The sequence below is a fragment of the Euprymna scolopes genome, chromosome 21 (assembly GCF_053919585.1).
Source record: "Euprymna scolopes isolate OS-2025 chromosome 21, ASM5391958v1, whole genome shotgun sequence".
Taxonomy (NCBI): domain Eukaryota; kingdom Metazoa; phylum Mollusca; class Cephalopoda; order Sepiida; family Sepiolidae; genus Euprymna; species Euprymna scolopes.
Window position 1 is genome coordinate 18,539,784 of NC_136502.1, and position 13,530 is coordinate 18,553,313.

At 27.5% G+C, this 13,530-nt stretch overlaps 2 protein-coding genes across 2 annotated transcripts in view; both read left to right on the forward strand.

Annotated features, from left to right (window-relative positions):
- LOC145243063 (cadherin-related tumor suppressor-like) overlaps positions 1-481 on the forward strand; it is a 50,767-nt gene extending 50,286 nt beyond the window's left edge. The window contains exon 15 of the mRNA XM_080106168.1: positions 97-481. Coding sequence (XP_079962294.1) covers positions 97-347 — 251 coding nt within the window. The 3' untranslated portion in view covers positions 348-481. The remainder of the gene's footprint in view (positions 1-96) is intronic.
- Positions 482-2,409: 1,928 nt separating this feature from the next.
- On the forward strand, positions 2,410-13,177 carry LOC145242031 (protocadherin beta-15-like). Its single transcript, XM_080104925.1, has 4 exons — positions 2,410-2,553; positions 9,489-11,944; positions 12,567-12,708; positions 12,817-13,177. The coding sequence occupies exons 2-4, from the start codon at positions 9,518-9,520 to the stop codon at positions 13,065-13,067; spliced, it is 2,820 nt and encodes a 939-aa protein (XP_079961051.1). The 5' UTR covers positions 2,410-2,553; positions 9,489-9,517; the 3' UTR covers positions 13,068-13,177.
- Positions 13,178-13,530: the final 353 nt, after the last annotated feature.

The window sequence follows — 13,530 nt, forward strand, 5'->3', positions numbered from 1 at the left end:
AATTATAAAGAAAACCTAACTTTTTATAAAATGTATTATCTATATATGAATAGCATGTGATTATATTATTGAGATTTGTTTTTTTGTTGATTTCAGATCATCTGATTCCACAATTCTTCAAGCCACATGTTGGGCAGGTGAATATGACAGATAAGAGGAACATAGAAGGAAACTTTAACTACCCAAATGAATCAACAATTTCAGCCAGATGTTTTTCAAAAGCAACAAATAATGCTAACAATTTGTTGAGAGAGGAAACAGAACAAAGATCACATCATTTATCAGACAGCATTCAAATTACTCACAATGCCAGACCACTGCCTCCTGTACCACACAAAATACACTAAACATACACTTTATACATCTCGTTGACTTCCAATAATTTTTTACTATTGATTTTTATATGAATAAATTTGAAAATATAATGAGTAAAAAGAGAATAAAATTTAGAACTTAAAAAGAGTTTGATCAAATGCAATAATTGGTTTATTTAACATTAATATGTTCACATATGTTACAAATGTTGCCATTATTTCTAAGTTTCTTACGTGTACTTTACTATATATATATATTAGAAATTTACTCAATCATTTATGCATCAGAGTTACCTGTTAATTTTTTTTTCTATTGGCAAATAAACACTTCAAAACATTTAAGATTATCAATTAATTTTTTACAATCTTACATAATTTTCTATAAAATTAGGTTTAATTATTATAAATGTGTATGTCTTTAAAATACAAAAAGGTACGTTAAAAAAAGACATTATATATTACTCTTTATGATTAATATTTAGATTGTGGACTTTTGATTTTCTCAAAAGTTATGAGCATATAAATGTAATATTCTTAAAAGTCATAATAGTTCATGTTTACTTTTCTTAAAATATTAATTGGTACACTATATTAATGTATTAATATTATACTTAAATTTAAAAACATTTAAGATTGTTAGATTTTGTTTCAACAATTTAAAACTTAATGTATTTTAATAGGATCAGCAAAATTCTTACACAAAGTATTTTACAAGTTGTGTAAGTGTGACAATTTGATAAAATATATTTTTTCTTTATGGTCTTTTTTCAGTAATACACAAGAAAAAATTTTGCTTCCAATACTTTTTTATATAAATAAATTTCAAAATATAATGAAAGTTTACTTTCATTATATTTTGAAATTTATTTATATAAAAAAGTATTGGAAGCAAAATTTTACTTAAAATAAATGACTTATGAAAATTCTAAACACTTTGATAAAATTAATTAATTGATCAATCTAAAGTTCTCTAAACACACACACACACACACACACACACACACACACACACACACACACACACACACACACACACACACACACACACACACACACACATATATATATATATATATATATATATATATATAAGCATATGTGGACAAAATATATAATATTCTATAAAATTCAATATCAAGACAAAATGCATGAAGACAATTTAAAACCAGTTATAGACAGGAAAAATAAAAAAGGAATTTGCTTCAGATCAATCCAAATTTTCAGAAAACTTTTTTTAAGATAATTGTTGATTTGAATGAAACTGAAAAATGTATAAACATATCTATAGTATATATGTTGATCTGATTATTTTAATACGCTTTAGGTTCTAATTACTACATATAGAAATCGTAAATAGATCATAAATCTTCATATCTTTTTGTTGGCAAAGGTATCTTCAAAATATTTCAGACCGATTTAGGTTTTATAAAACTAAGCATAATTATTATTGAATGTATGTGAACTACAAAGAAAGTAATAAGACAGTTTCAAGTTATATATTAGTTTTCATAGTAGTTTTTTAATTTTTTTAATTTTTATTTTCTATCATAGATACCTAGGAGTTAAAAATAATTGTTTATATTTCTGCATTAAAAATAGAAAAAAAAATCTATTCATATTTATGAGGATTTCAAGGCATTAAAAGGCTTATAATTAATATTAATATTTTTAAAATTAAAATATTTTAAAATTATTTCACTTTTTTTTAATATAAATTCATAATTTAGGATTTTTATATAATTCTGAATTTAATACTACTTAGAAAACTATAAAACAAAAGGATATTTTTGTTTTAGTAATATACCTGATATTTAAATAAAATCTATTTCTAATCCGAAGAAAGGAGGAAAAAACGAAATGAATAGATGAATAGAAATCTTCCCATGTTGCATGATGGGAAAAACGAACAAAGAATAGCTTTTATTTTATAAAATCTCAGGACAAAGTTTTTTTTTGCAAAAAAAACTATTTAAAACAATTTCATTATAAAATCATTTTTTTAAAAATGTATTTTTGGTGTATCTTTTAACACTTTTTTATTAGGGTGACTGGCATCCATTGCACACACATAATACTTATTAGGACTAAAGAGTTCATATACGTTTCTACAACGCACACTAACATATAGGTGCACACACACAGTAACAGTCTCTTTGTTTCATTTCCTGTTAAAAACACTGGATAAAGCAAAATTTAAATTGTCTAAGATTCTAGAAGTGAGAGGATTATAGAAAATAAGGTAAGTTAATAATTTAAATTTCAAATTGATTAATAATTATTATGGAAATATTTTAAGCAAATAGATTATTTTTACCTTCTAAAAAACGTTTCATATTTGACATTTTAAAGTTTGCAGAGAGAGAAAAGGTAACTATGCAACATTTATTCATAATAACATTGGATTCAGTTTGCTACTTTTTTATTTGAAAAATAATTTTAGAATAAGTTTTATTCTTATTGATCAGCTAATTTTTATTCATGACACAGCTTTATTCATTGCTTTCGTGTGAACTTTTATGTTACATTGAATTGGCGGCCATTTTTATGTTATTCTACTTTTTAAATAACTGTGTTTCAAATGTCTTTTATTTATTATTTTTAATTTTCAAAAGGAATTATTACTGTAACTTCCTCTTTTGCAAATAGAAATTATTAAATCTAAAACGGTTATGTATAAGCTTGTGTTAAAGACAGAAAACTGCACTCATATTTATCGATTATGTCAAAATTTCTTTTAAAAAAATAAAGCATTTGAATATATAGTTATTAATTTTTCATTTAAATAATTTCAGTATGACAGTATATATACATTTTTGCTTTGTTTTAAGAATGAATTAAACACATTTAGACTCATAAGTTTTCCACATACATTTAAAAATATATGTTTCCACATAGTTTTTACTGATTTGAATTTCAGAATTAAACATTAGACATTGATATGCTAACTGGATTAAAAAGTCACTTTCTAAAAAGTGATGATTCTGATGAGTAAAATATTTAATGGTAAAAACGTCAAGTTATATTTTAATATATAGCTGTTGATAATATATGATGTACAAATTTTAGCTGTTTATAGTATATGATGTACAAATTTTAGCTGTTGATAATATATGATGTACAAATTTTAGCTGTTGATAATATATGATGTACAAATTTTAGCTGTTGATAATATATGATGTACAAATTTTAGCTGTTGATAATATATGATGTACAAATTTATTATAATTTTGCCTAACATCATATTCTAGCATTTGATAGACTTGAAATAAAATTTTTAATCATTCAATAAAATCATTTTATTTGCCCTTAAGATAATAGACAAAATATTATTATGACATCTAAATTTATCCTTTAACTTTACTCCAAAGTCACATTCTTTAGTTATTTTAAAATTCTCTTCTTGTTTAATATGTATTCATATTTCATAGTTCATATGTACAAGTTTACATTTTTCTATATTAGATTCCGGTTGACATTTGTATGTGCTATATCTTATTTATTCAGTATTATCCTGGGTTGGATTAGTGTGTGTATTTTCTCTGATTGTTTTCCTAACAGTGGCAAAGATTTAAATGTAGAAGAGTTGAAGTAGCAAGGCCAGTTGAAATAGGAAGGTCAAGAAAAATGTCAGATGAAATGATATAGATTGATTTGAAAGAGAGATAAATAAAGACCTAGTCAGAGATGTTTGGAAGTCAATATTTACAAGCTGTTCAATCAATTCCAGTCAATAAAATTGATGATGATGCTGATGATGATTCAGATTTCTGTATCCTTATAAGCATTATGATTTTAATTAATTTTTATTTAGCTTAGTACATATTTTTAAATCATAAAATTGTAATTATGCACTGGCCATTATAAAAAAATATACATAGTCTAATAATAATTTTAAACTAATAAATGTTTAACTGAAAGATGTGAAGAGGAAAATTATTAGAAAAATTTATAAAATTGAATTTATATTTAATTTTCATCAAATGTATCAATTAAATTGATTTTAAATCATATCACTAAAATGTGTAATGTTTTCTGCTACAAAATTGATTTTATATTTTTGATATGTTTATTTCTTTTTCTAAAAATCGCATTTTAGTATTTTGCTATTTTCATGAACTAAATAAAGAAAATATCAAATATTAATTTACATCAGAATTGAAAACAGCGAATGTAAATATATTTGCTTCTTTGATGATAGCTGATGCAAGGGAAATAACTAGGGAAAATCCGATATTTTCATGGCTGTTATGTATTCTATATGAGATCATATTTGCATTGTATGAATTTTTCAGGTTATTATTTTCATTTTGATTGTTATAATCTTAACGTTTCGGCCGATGTAACATGTGACCTTCTTCGGGTATATCTATTTAAACTTTGGAGTTTATTTGGAATTTAAAAGAAGATTGGAACATCTATATATCTATAAAAGTGAAATTGCCTCTGTGTGTGTGTGTGTGTGTGTGTGTGTGTGTGTGTGTGTGTGTGTGTGTGTGCGCGCGCATTTCCCTACCAAACTACTCTGTCACTTTTCAGTCTGCAGACTCGCGATTTGACATAAGGAGTATTGAGATTTGGGAAAATTTTTTAATTGGTTTTTGGTCAGAAATTTGGCTGTCAAAGATTTGACTTTTGAAAACTATCAAACTCTTCTGCCAATTTTGGGTCTAAACACTTGAAATTTTAGATGTGGGTTACTTGGACATGGATCAAACCTTACAATTTGATTTGAGCCAAAAACAATAAATGTTAAGGGGTCAAAATTGGGGTGAAAGTTTTAAAAAATTTTACTTCTACAATCTCTACCAAATTACTCAGCCAATTTTTGGTCTAAACATTTGAAATTTTATATCAAGTGTATTCAGACATAGAGCAAGCTTTGAAAAATTTGGCTGGCAAGGGGTCAAAGTTCAAAAGATTTGATCTTTGTGATCTCTAGCAAATTATTCAGCCAATTTTGGGTCTAAACATTTGAAATTTTACATAAAGGGTATTCAGACATGCAGCAAGATTTTTAAGCAATTTTTGAGAAAGTGCTTACAATACTATTCAGCTACTCCAGTCAGAAAATAAAAGTATTTAAAGTAGTATTAGCGAAGCTATGACAGAAGATACGAATATCTGTTGATTTCAGTGTGTCAAGTTATTAACGAGGTTGAGAAAAAACACAATATGCCCATAACTTATTTATTGAAATAATTTTCAAACATTACATGATTTAAGAAAAATGCTTAGAACATAATAACTACATAGCAATTTCTATGTTGACATAATTAGTAGGGCATATGCGATCCTTTTTTATGAATGACTTGTGAAAGACGTTGTGACTTTTATAAAAGGCGTTGGTCCACAGAATTAGTCAAATTTGTGATTTTGTCAACAGTTATTCCTCGCGATATCCCTTGGAGAGCATCCCACAACTCATCTTTGCTCTTAAATTGGTATCCACTTGCATAGAGGCGTTGCTTCATGATACTCAAAAGGTTCTCAATTGGGTTCAAATCTTGCGAAATTGCAGGTCACTCCATCTTCCGTAGGGCAGAGAACACCAATTGTTGCAAATACTCTTTGCTTTTGGTAGCTACATGCGAAAGAAGCATTATCCTGCATAAAAATAATAGTTCTTCTGAACGTCAACCTTTGCTTCTTCCGCCATGGTTCAAAGTGCTTCTTCAGAAAAGCTTTGTAAGCATTTGATGTCATATTTACATCTTCTGGGACTTTCCATGGGCCAACTAAAGCACCGCCGATATTCCCAGCCCAAATCATTATCCCACCACCACTTTGTTGGCGCCTTAAATGCTGATGAACATGTCATCCATCTAGGACCCATCTGGGCCATCAAGAGTGACACACACTTCATCCGTGAACAAAACTTTGGAAAAATCCGTTTTCATGTTGTCCTCTTCCCATTTCAATCGGTTTTATATGTGATGTTGCTTTAATGGAGCTTTTATCACAGGCTTAACAGACTTTGCCACTTCTTTCAGAAGGTGACATTGAGTACTTTTTGAAACATTCTTCAATCTGGCTTGGTCAAAAACTTCTCGACTTGTCTGCCCAGGGTTCTTAATAACTTCATGTTTAATTTGGAGTACAGAACGGCATGAAACAACTCTAGATTTACTTTTACAGCTCTCTTATGTACCTTTGTAAGGTCTTTGACAAAGTTCTTCACAATGGTATGGTACATTCCTATCATTTTCGATATTTCAATATACATGTGCGTAAATATATATATATATATATATATATATATATATATATATATATACATGTGCGTATATATATATACATGTGCGTATATATATATACATGTGCGTATATATATATATATATACATGTGCGTATATATATATACATGTGCGTATATATATATATATATATATATATACATGTGCGTAAATATATATATATATATATGTGTGCATATATATATGTACATATTTATATATACATGGGCGTATATATATATGTATATATATATATATATATATATACATGTGCATATATATACATATATACACACATATATATAAATGTGCGTATATATATACAATTGCATATATATATATGTGCATATATATGTGTGTGTGTGCGTATATACATGTGCATATATATATATGTGCATATATGTGTGTGTGTGCATATATATGCATATATATATGTGTATGTGCATATATATATATGTGTATGTGCATATATATATATATATATATGTGTATGTGCATATATATATGTGCATATATATATGTGCATATATATATATGTGCATATATATGTGTGCATATATATATGTGCATATATATATGTGTATGTGCATATATATATATATGTGTATGTGCATATATATGTGCATATATATGTGTATGTGCATATATATGTGTATGTGCATATATATATATGTGTATGTACATATATATATGTGTATGTGCATATATATGTGCATATATATATATATATATATATATATATATACACCCATACCTATTCGAATATATATTTCCTATTAATATATACTATATATATATATATATATATATATATATATATATATATATATATATAATGTGTGTGTTTTAATTGTAAATAGTGTCAACTAAAATACTCATATTTTTATATTTGTTACAGTTTTCATTCTCAAGAAGAGTAAATGCCACTAAATATAGAATATATAAAATTAGTAATAATACTGTTTAGTAACTGAGTAAATAACGTCTTCTAAAGGCTTATAAGAACGTTGTTTTACCTGTTTTTTGTAGCACATATGGATGGCCTGCACAAACTTTATAACAGAATTCTAGTTTGTGTTAATTTTAATCACAGTTTGGTTTGTATCACTTTAACTTACCTAAATGAAGTGTTTGCTTATGATACCTAGAACTTGCAAATGATCACCGCCCTAAAATATTAACCTTGATATTTGAAGATAGCCTATATTTCAATGTGATTTGCTAATTAAAGTGACCCATTATATATATATATATATATATATATATATTTTTTTTTTCTGTCAATGTAATGCAAGGAAAAATTTATTCTAGTCATTAAATTTAGATTAATTTAATATCCTTTGAAACCATTCTTGACAGTTCAAATTTAATTAATTTTTCCCTCTATTTTTATTTCACCAAATATATAACAATGATGAAAAATCATTATTAAATTTGTATTTCTCATTTATGTCACTCACTTCATTTTTATTAAAACCAAATAAAAGTAATATTCCCTAATATGTACTCTAATTAAAAAAGTACTAAGCTACACTTCAAATGATTGAAGTATCTGGATCAACTGAACATACATAATTTAACGCGTATATTATCTTAAAGAGCATTACACTATATTCAATCGCCAAAACAGAAAAAAATACAACTAAATGTTCCTATTTATTGCCAAGAGCAGAGTTACACACAAGATCAGTTTTTAGCGTGGGAAAAATCCAACTTCCCAAAAAGATCACTCTAGATAGGGACAAAAGTAAAAATTGCCTCAGTCTAGAAGGATTTCTCAATGATCAAGGACAGAAAAGGTGAAGTGTAGTATCAGAACAGATAGTACACTTTGCTCTTAACCAAAAAACCAAGTATTCAGTCAAGAATTAATGTTAATGTTCACATCTTCAATAAAGTTAAATATAGTCATGTAGCTTGTTTTATAAAATATTTAGATGGCAAATTTGAATTTTTTCAAAATACCTGATGAATTTGGACTCAAAATAAAATTATAAGCTAAGAATAATTTTAATTATGAATTATTTTTGATCTTTTAAACACATTAAAGTCTGCAAATAAACTAGAAAGACCATTATCTTAAATAAAACCATTTATAATATATCAATGAATGATTTTTAAAGGTTTAGCAAAAATTCAATATCACTAAAAATATTTATAAATTAGTAAATCATTTATTAATAAAAAATAACATGACAGCTCATCTGCTAATATAGTGTAAAATACATTGAAATTATTTTTAAAAAAATAAATTCTTTAAACTGTTAATTGCATAGTACCATTTCATTATGATTATTTAAATGGTTTAAACTTCTAAATTTCCTATTTTAAATAAATATTATTTTCAATCCTCATATTTGATTATCAAATCATATAAAAAAATTTCAAAATATTGATTTATGAAAATATAGAAAATAAATAAATTTTATCTTAATGATAAGTCTTTTAGACACATTAATGAAAGTAAATAATGGTAAAATTCTTAATTTTAAAATATCAGTTGAATTTTGATAATTTGTTCATGTGAATAGGAAAGACTTAAAAATAACATAAAATTGTATAATATTGCAAGATTAAGTTGAATTAACATACATCAGTAATTTAGGCTTTAGCGTTCATGAAAAAAAGGGTTTTCATATTTAGAAGGATAAATTTATATTCCTAAATAAATGTCTACTTTTTAAATTTAAGATAAGATTTTGTTTTGCTTGGAAATGTTGAAAGAAATATTTCCATTTTTTTTTATAAATACTGATTCACAATATTAATAAATTAAACTTATAATTAAATGATTTTTGCATTAATGTTATTTTCTTATCATATCCCTAAAAATCGAACAAGACTATAAACAATTTTTTTGTGAAAAGTAAATGCAAATTAACTTTGCACCTATTAAAGATTTAAATTTTAATTCTTTGTTATTACCTCTTTTATATTTTAGCAGAAAAGCAAAATCTCATTTAAAAGAACATGAGAACACATTTATACTTTCTGCTAATTGTCATTCCTGCCTGTTTGTGTGCTGACCTCATCTACAATGTGGAAGAAGAACAAAGTCCCGGAACGTACATTGGCAATATTGCCACGGACGCACATATCATGGATAGCATTCTTTCAAAAGATCATAGACGCATCACCTTCACACAACATAAAAAAGGAAGCTCCAAGTTATTCCGAGTTGCAAAGAATTCAGGAAAATTATACACTGCACAAATATTAGATGCAGAGACATTGTGTCTTTTTAATGTAGATTGTTACAAAATGATTGATGTTGCTGTGAGGAAAGACAAATCCTTCATAAAACTTTTAGAAATCAAAATTATCATTCAAGATGTAAATGATCATAAGCCAAAATTTCCAGACAAAGAAATTCATATTGAATTTGATGAAGGTTATGGAACTGGGATGAGAAAATCTATCCCACATGCTATGGATAAAGATATCAGTGGTCAGAATTCCCAGATATTTTATGAACTCACCAAAGATGATGAAGACCCATTTACATTGTCAGTGTCTAAAACCCTTGTTGGAAAATCAGATTTAAGTATAGTTTTGGAAGACAAATTGGACAGAGAAAAGAAAAATTCATATGTTGTTCAAGTAACTGCAAAAGATGGAGGAACTCCTACTAAAAAGGCTATTTTAAAGGTTTACATCTCTGTCAAAGACATTAACGATAATCCTCCAGTCTTCTCTAAAAAATTTTACAATGTTACTATTAAAAATGAACATGATATGAACAGACCCATAATCGTTTTATCAGCTTCGGATTTAGATTCAGGAAACAATGGAAATGTTTCCTATTATTTTGATTCAAAAACAACAGATTTTGCTAAAAATAATTTTAGATTAAATAAAGTAACAGGGCAGATTTTTCTGATAAATGAGATAAAGCCAGGAGAAAATTTAATCCATAATTTGTACATTGAAGCTAAAGATGGAGGCCTCCCCCCATTAAGTTCATTTGCTATGGTTCAAGTAAATGTGATCAATCAAAAAAATAATGCTCCTAAAATAGATGTGAACTTTTTCTCATCCTCTTCTACTGAAAACTCTACATCAATTTCTGAAGACATTGAAGTAGGCAGTTTTATTGCATATGTGAAAGTAGCTGACCATGATGTTGGCCAGAATGGGGAAGTTATATGTGATCTCCATCATGATAAGTTTAAACTGAAAAGTCAAGGATTGAACAAATACCAAGTGATTCTGAAAGACCCATTGGATAGAGAGACAGAGGAAAATCATGACATCACAATCAGCTGTGAAGATATGGGATTCCCACCGCGCCATAGTGAGAGTAAGTTTTCAATTAAAGTGATGGATGTGAATGATGTGAAGCCGAAATTTAGTAAAGCAAGATACAAATTCCGTATCAATGAGAACCAGAAGGCTGACATTGATGTCGGCTCAATCAATGCATCTGATCCGGACTTGGGAGCTGGAGGGGAACTGATGTTTTCTCTGCAAAGAAATAAGCATAAAAGTGAAGAGGTGCTGCTGCTGCTGCCTTTTGTGATCACAAAAGATGGTTTTATTTCAACAAGTGAATCATTGGACCATGAATTACAAGATGTTTATAAGTTTGAGGTTTTGGTGAAAGACAATGGAATGCCATCACTGAATAATACAGTGGATGTGATTGTTGAGGTTGAAGATGAAAATGATAACAGTCCATATTTTACATTTCCCAGTGTTAATCCACACAATGTGGAAGTTGTGTATTTTGCTGATGAAAGCAAGAACGTGACAGTTGTGAGGGCACATGACAGTGACAGTCAAGAGAATGCATTTCTGAAATATGAAATAAGTGCAGGCAATGAGAAACAGTTGTTCACGATTGACCATTACAGTGGTTTGTTGTCTTCTACGGGTGCCCTTACCAAACAAGATGCCGGCTCATATGAACTGGAGTTTGTAGTGAAGGATAGTGGTATGCCAGTTTTATCAGCCACAACTACAATCTTTTTGAGTCTGCTATTGAAAAACAAGAGCTCTTCTTCTTCTTCTTCTTTGGAAAGAGTAAATGGTGTGCTGCAAAATGGTGAGTCTGAAGAGAAGGTGCATCTTAATATGGTGATTATTATTACGTTATTGGCTGTGATGGTGACTATCATTGTTACGGCTTCAATCTCAATCTGTGTGCTTCGCTGTTGTAATGCTGCAAGTGTAGATGGAGATGATGTTTCTAATAGATATGTGAGTGAACAAAGACATTTGATGTCATCTTCTTATCGAGGGAGCTCTTGGCCAGATGTTCCTACTACAATGATAAATGATCCCAACTTTGGTAGGAGTACTGAGGAGATGGCAGCCAACAGAAGGGAGTCATATCCAAGGTTCATCAACCAATCACCTGTGATCAGACCAAACAATTCTGTTGACATCAATTGTCAAGTAAGTTGATAACCTGTTTTTGTTTTTATCAAATTTCATATTTTTTAATCAATTCTTTTGAAGTATTAAATTTTCTTGTCATTCAAACCAGACATACTTGTTGATATTATATTAAGAATATGTTCTAAATACGTTTTAAGCAATGATCAGACCAAGCAATTCTGTTGTGATCTCACCTGTCAGGTAATAGTTTTTCATTTTCGTATAATGACATGAGAAAATATTTTCTATTTTCAATTAAATATGATTAATTTTATTTTTCTACGTATACCCTATTATTATAGATAAATGAGAAAAAAATTTTTTTTGTAAACTTTTTTCAGTTTAGTTTTTCTAATTTTTTGGACATAAACTTAAAGCATAGTGTTTTATATGTAGAAAATATTGATAGTGAATATGTTCTGAAATGTAAAGTCTAATATATAAATATATTTTTCATCACATTTATAGATTATAATATTTTCATTTTGTTTTTCCAATATGTTAATTTTTTAAATATAACTTGATACATTATTGAAAAAACAAAGATGATTGTATAGCGTGTTATATTTAATAAAGTTACTTAGAATAATTAAACTTCCTTTTGATTATGTTGCCATTTTGTTATTATATTTTTATCCAGATGACACCTGTGCTTACAAATGGAGATAAAAACACATTGGTGACTCCTTATTGTCCAACATGGACATCTACATTGTCTTCTCATGCTGACAGTGGACGTGGTTGGAGTGAAGTAGGCACAGGTCATACAGAAGAGATGACAGGTAAATAAACACTTGATAATTAATAAGGAAGTTTAACTTTTTAAAAATGTATTATCTACATATGAATAGCATGTGATTATATTATTGAGATTTGTTTGTTGTTTTCAGATCATCTGATTCCACAATTCTTCAAGCCACATGTTGGGCAGGTGAATATGACAGATAAGAGGAACATAGAAGGAAACTTTAACTACCCAAATGAATCAACAATTTCAGCCAGATGTTTTTCAAAAGCAACAAATAATGCCAACAATTTGTTGAGAGAGGAAACAGAACAAAGATCACATCATTTATCAGACAGCATTCAAATTACCCACAATGCCAGACCACTGCCTCCTGTACCACACAAAATACACTAAACATACACTTTATACATCTCGTTGACTTCCAATAATTTTTTACTATTGATTTTTATATGAATAAATTTGAAAATATAATGAGTAAAAAGAGAATAGAATTTAGAACTTAAAAAGAGTTTGATCAAATGCAATAATTGGTTTATTTAACATTAATATGTTCACATATGTTACAAATGTTGCCATTATTTCTAAGTTTCTTATGTGTACCTTACTATATATATATATATTAGAAATTTACTCAATCATTTATGCATCAGAGTTACCTGTTAATTTTTTTTTCTATTGGCAAATTAACTCTTCAAAACATTTAAGATTATCAATTAATGTTTTACAATCTTACATAATTTTCCATAAAATTAGGTTTAATTATTATACATGTGTATGTCTTTAAAGTACAAAAAGGTACGTTAAAAAGACATTATATATTACTCTTTATGATTAATATTTAGATTGTGGACTTTTG

What these genes read in the sequence shown, in the direction of transcription:
- LOC145242031 (XM_080104925.1), top strand. Translation starts at nt 9,518, where the DNA reads ATGAGAACACATTTATACTTTCTGCTAATTGTCATTCCTGCCTGTTTG. An exon ending in CTGTTGACATCAATTGTCAA is followed by an intron (nt 11,945 to 12,566) that starts GTAAGTTGATAA and finishes ATTTTTATCCAG; the next exon opens with ATGACACCTGTGCTTACAAA. An exon ending in TCATACAGAAGAGATGACAG is followed by an intron (nt 12,709 to 12,816) that starts GTAAATAAACAC and finishes TGTTGTTTTCAG; the next exon opens with ATCATCTGATTCCACAATTC.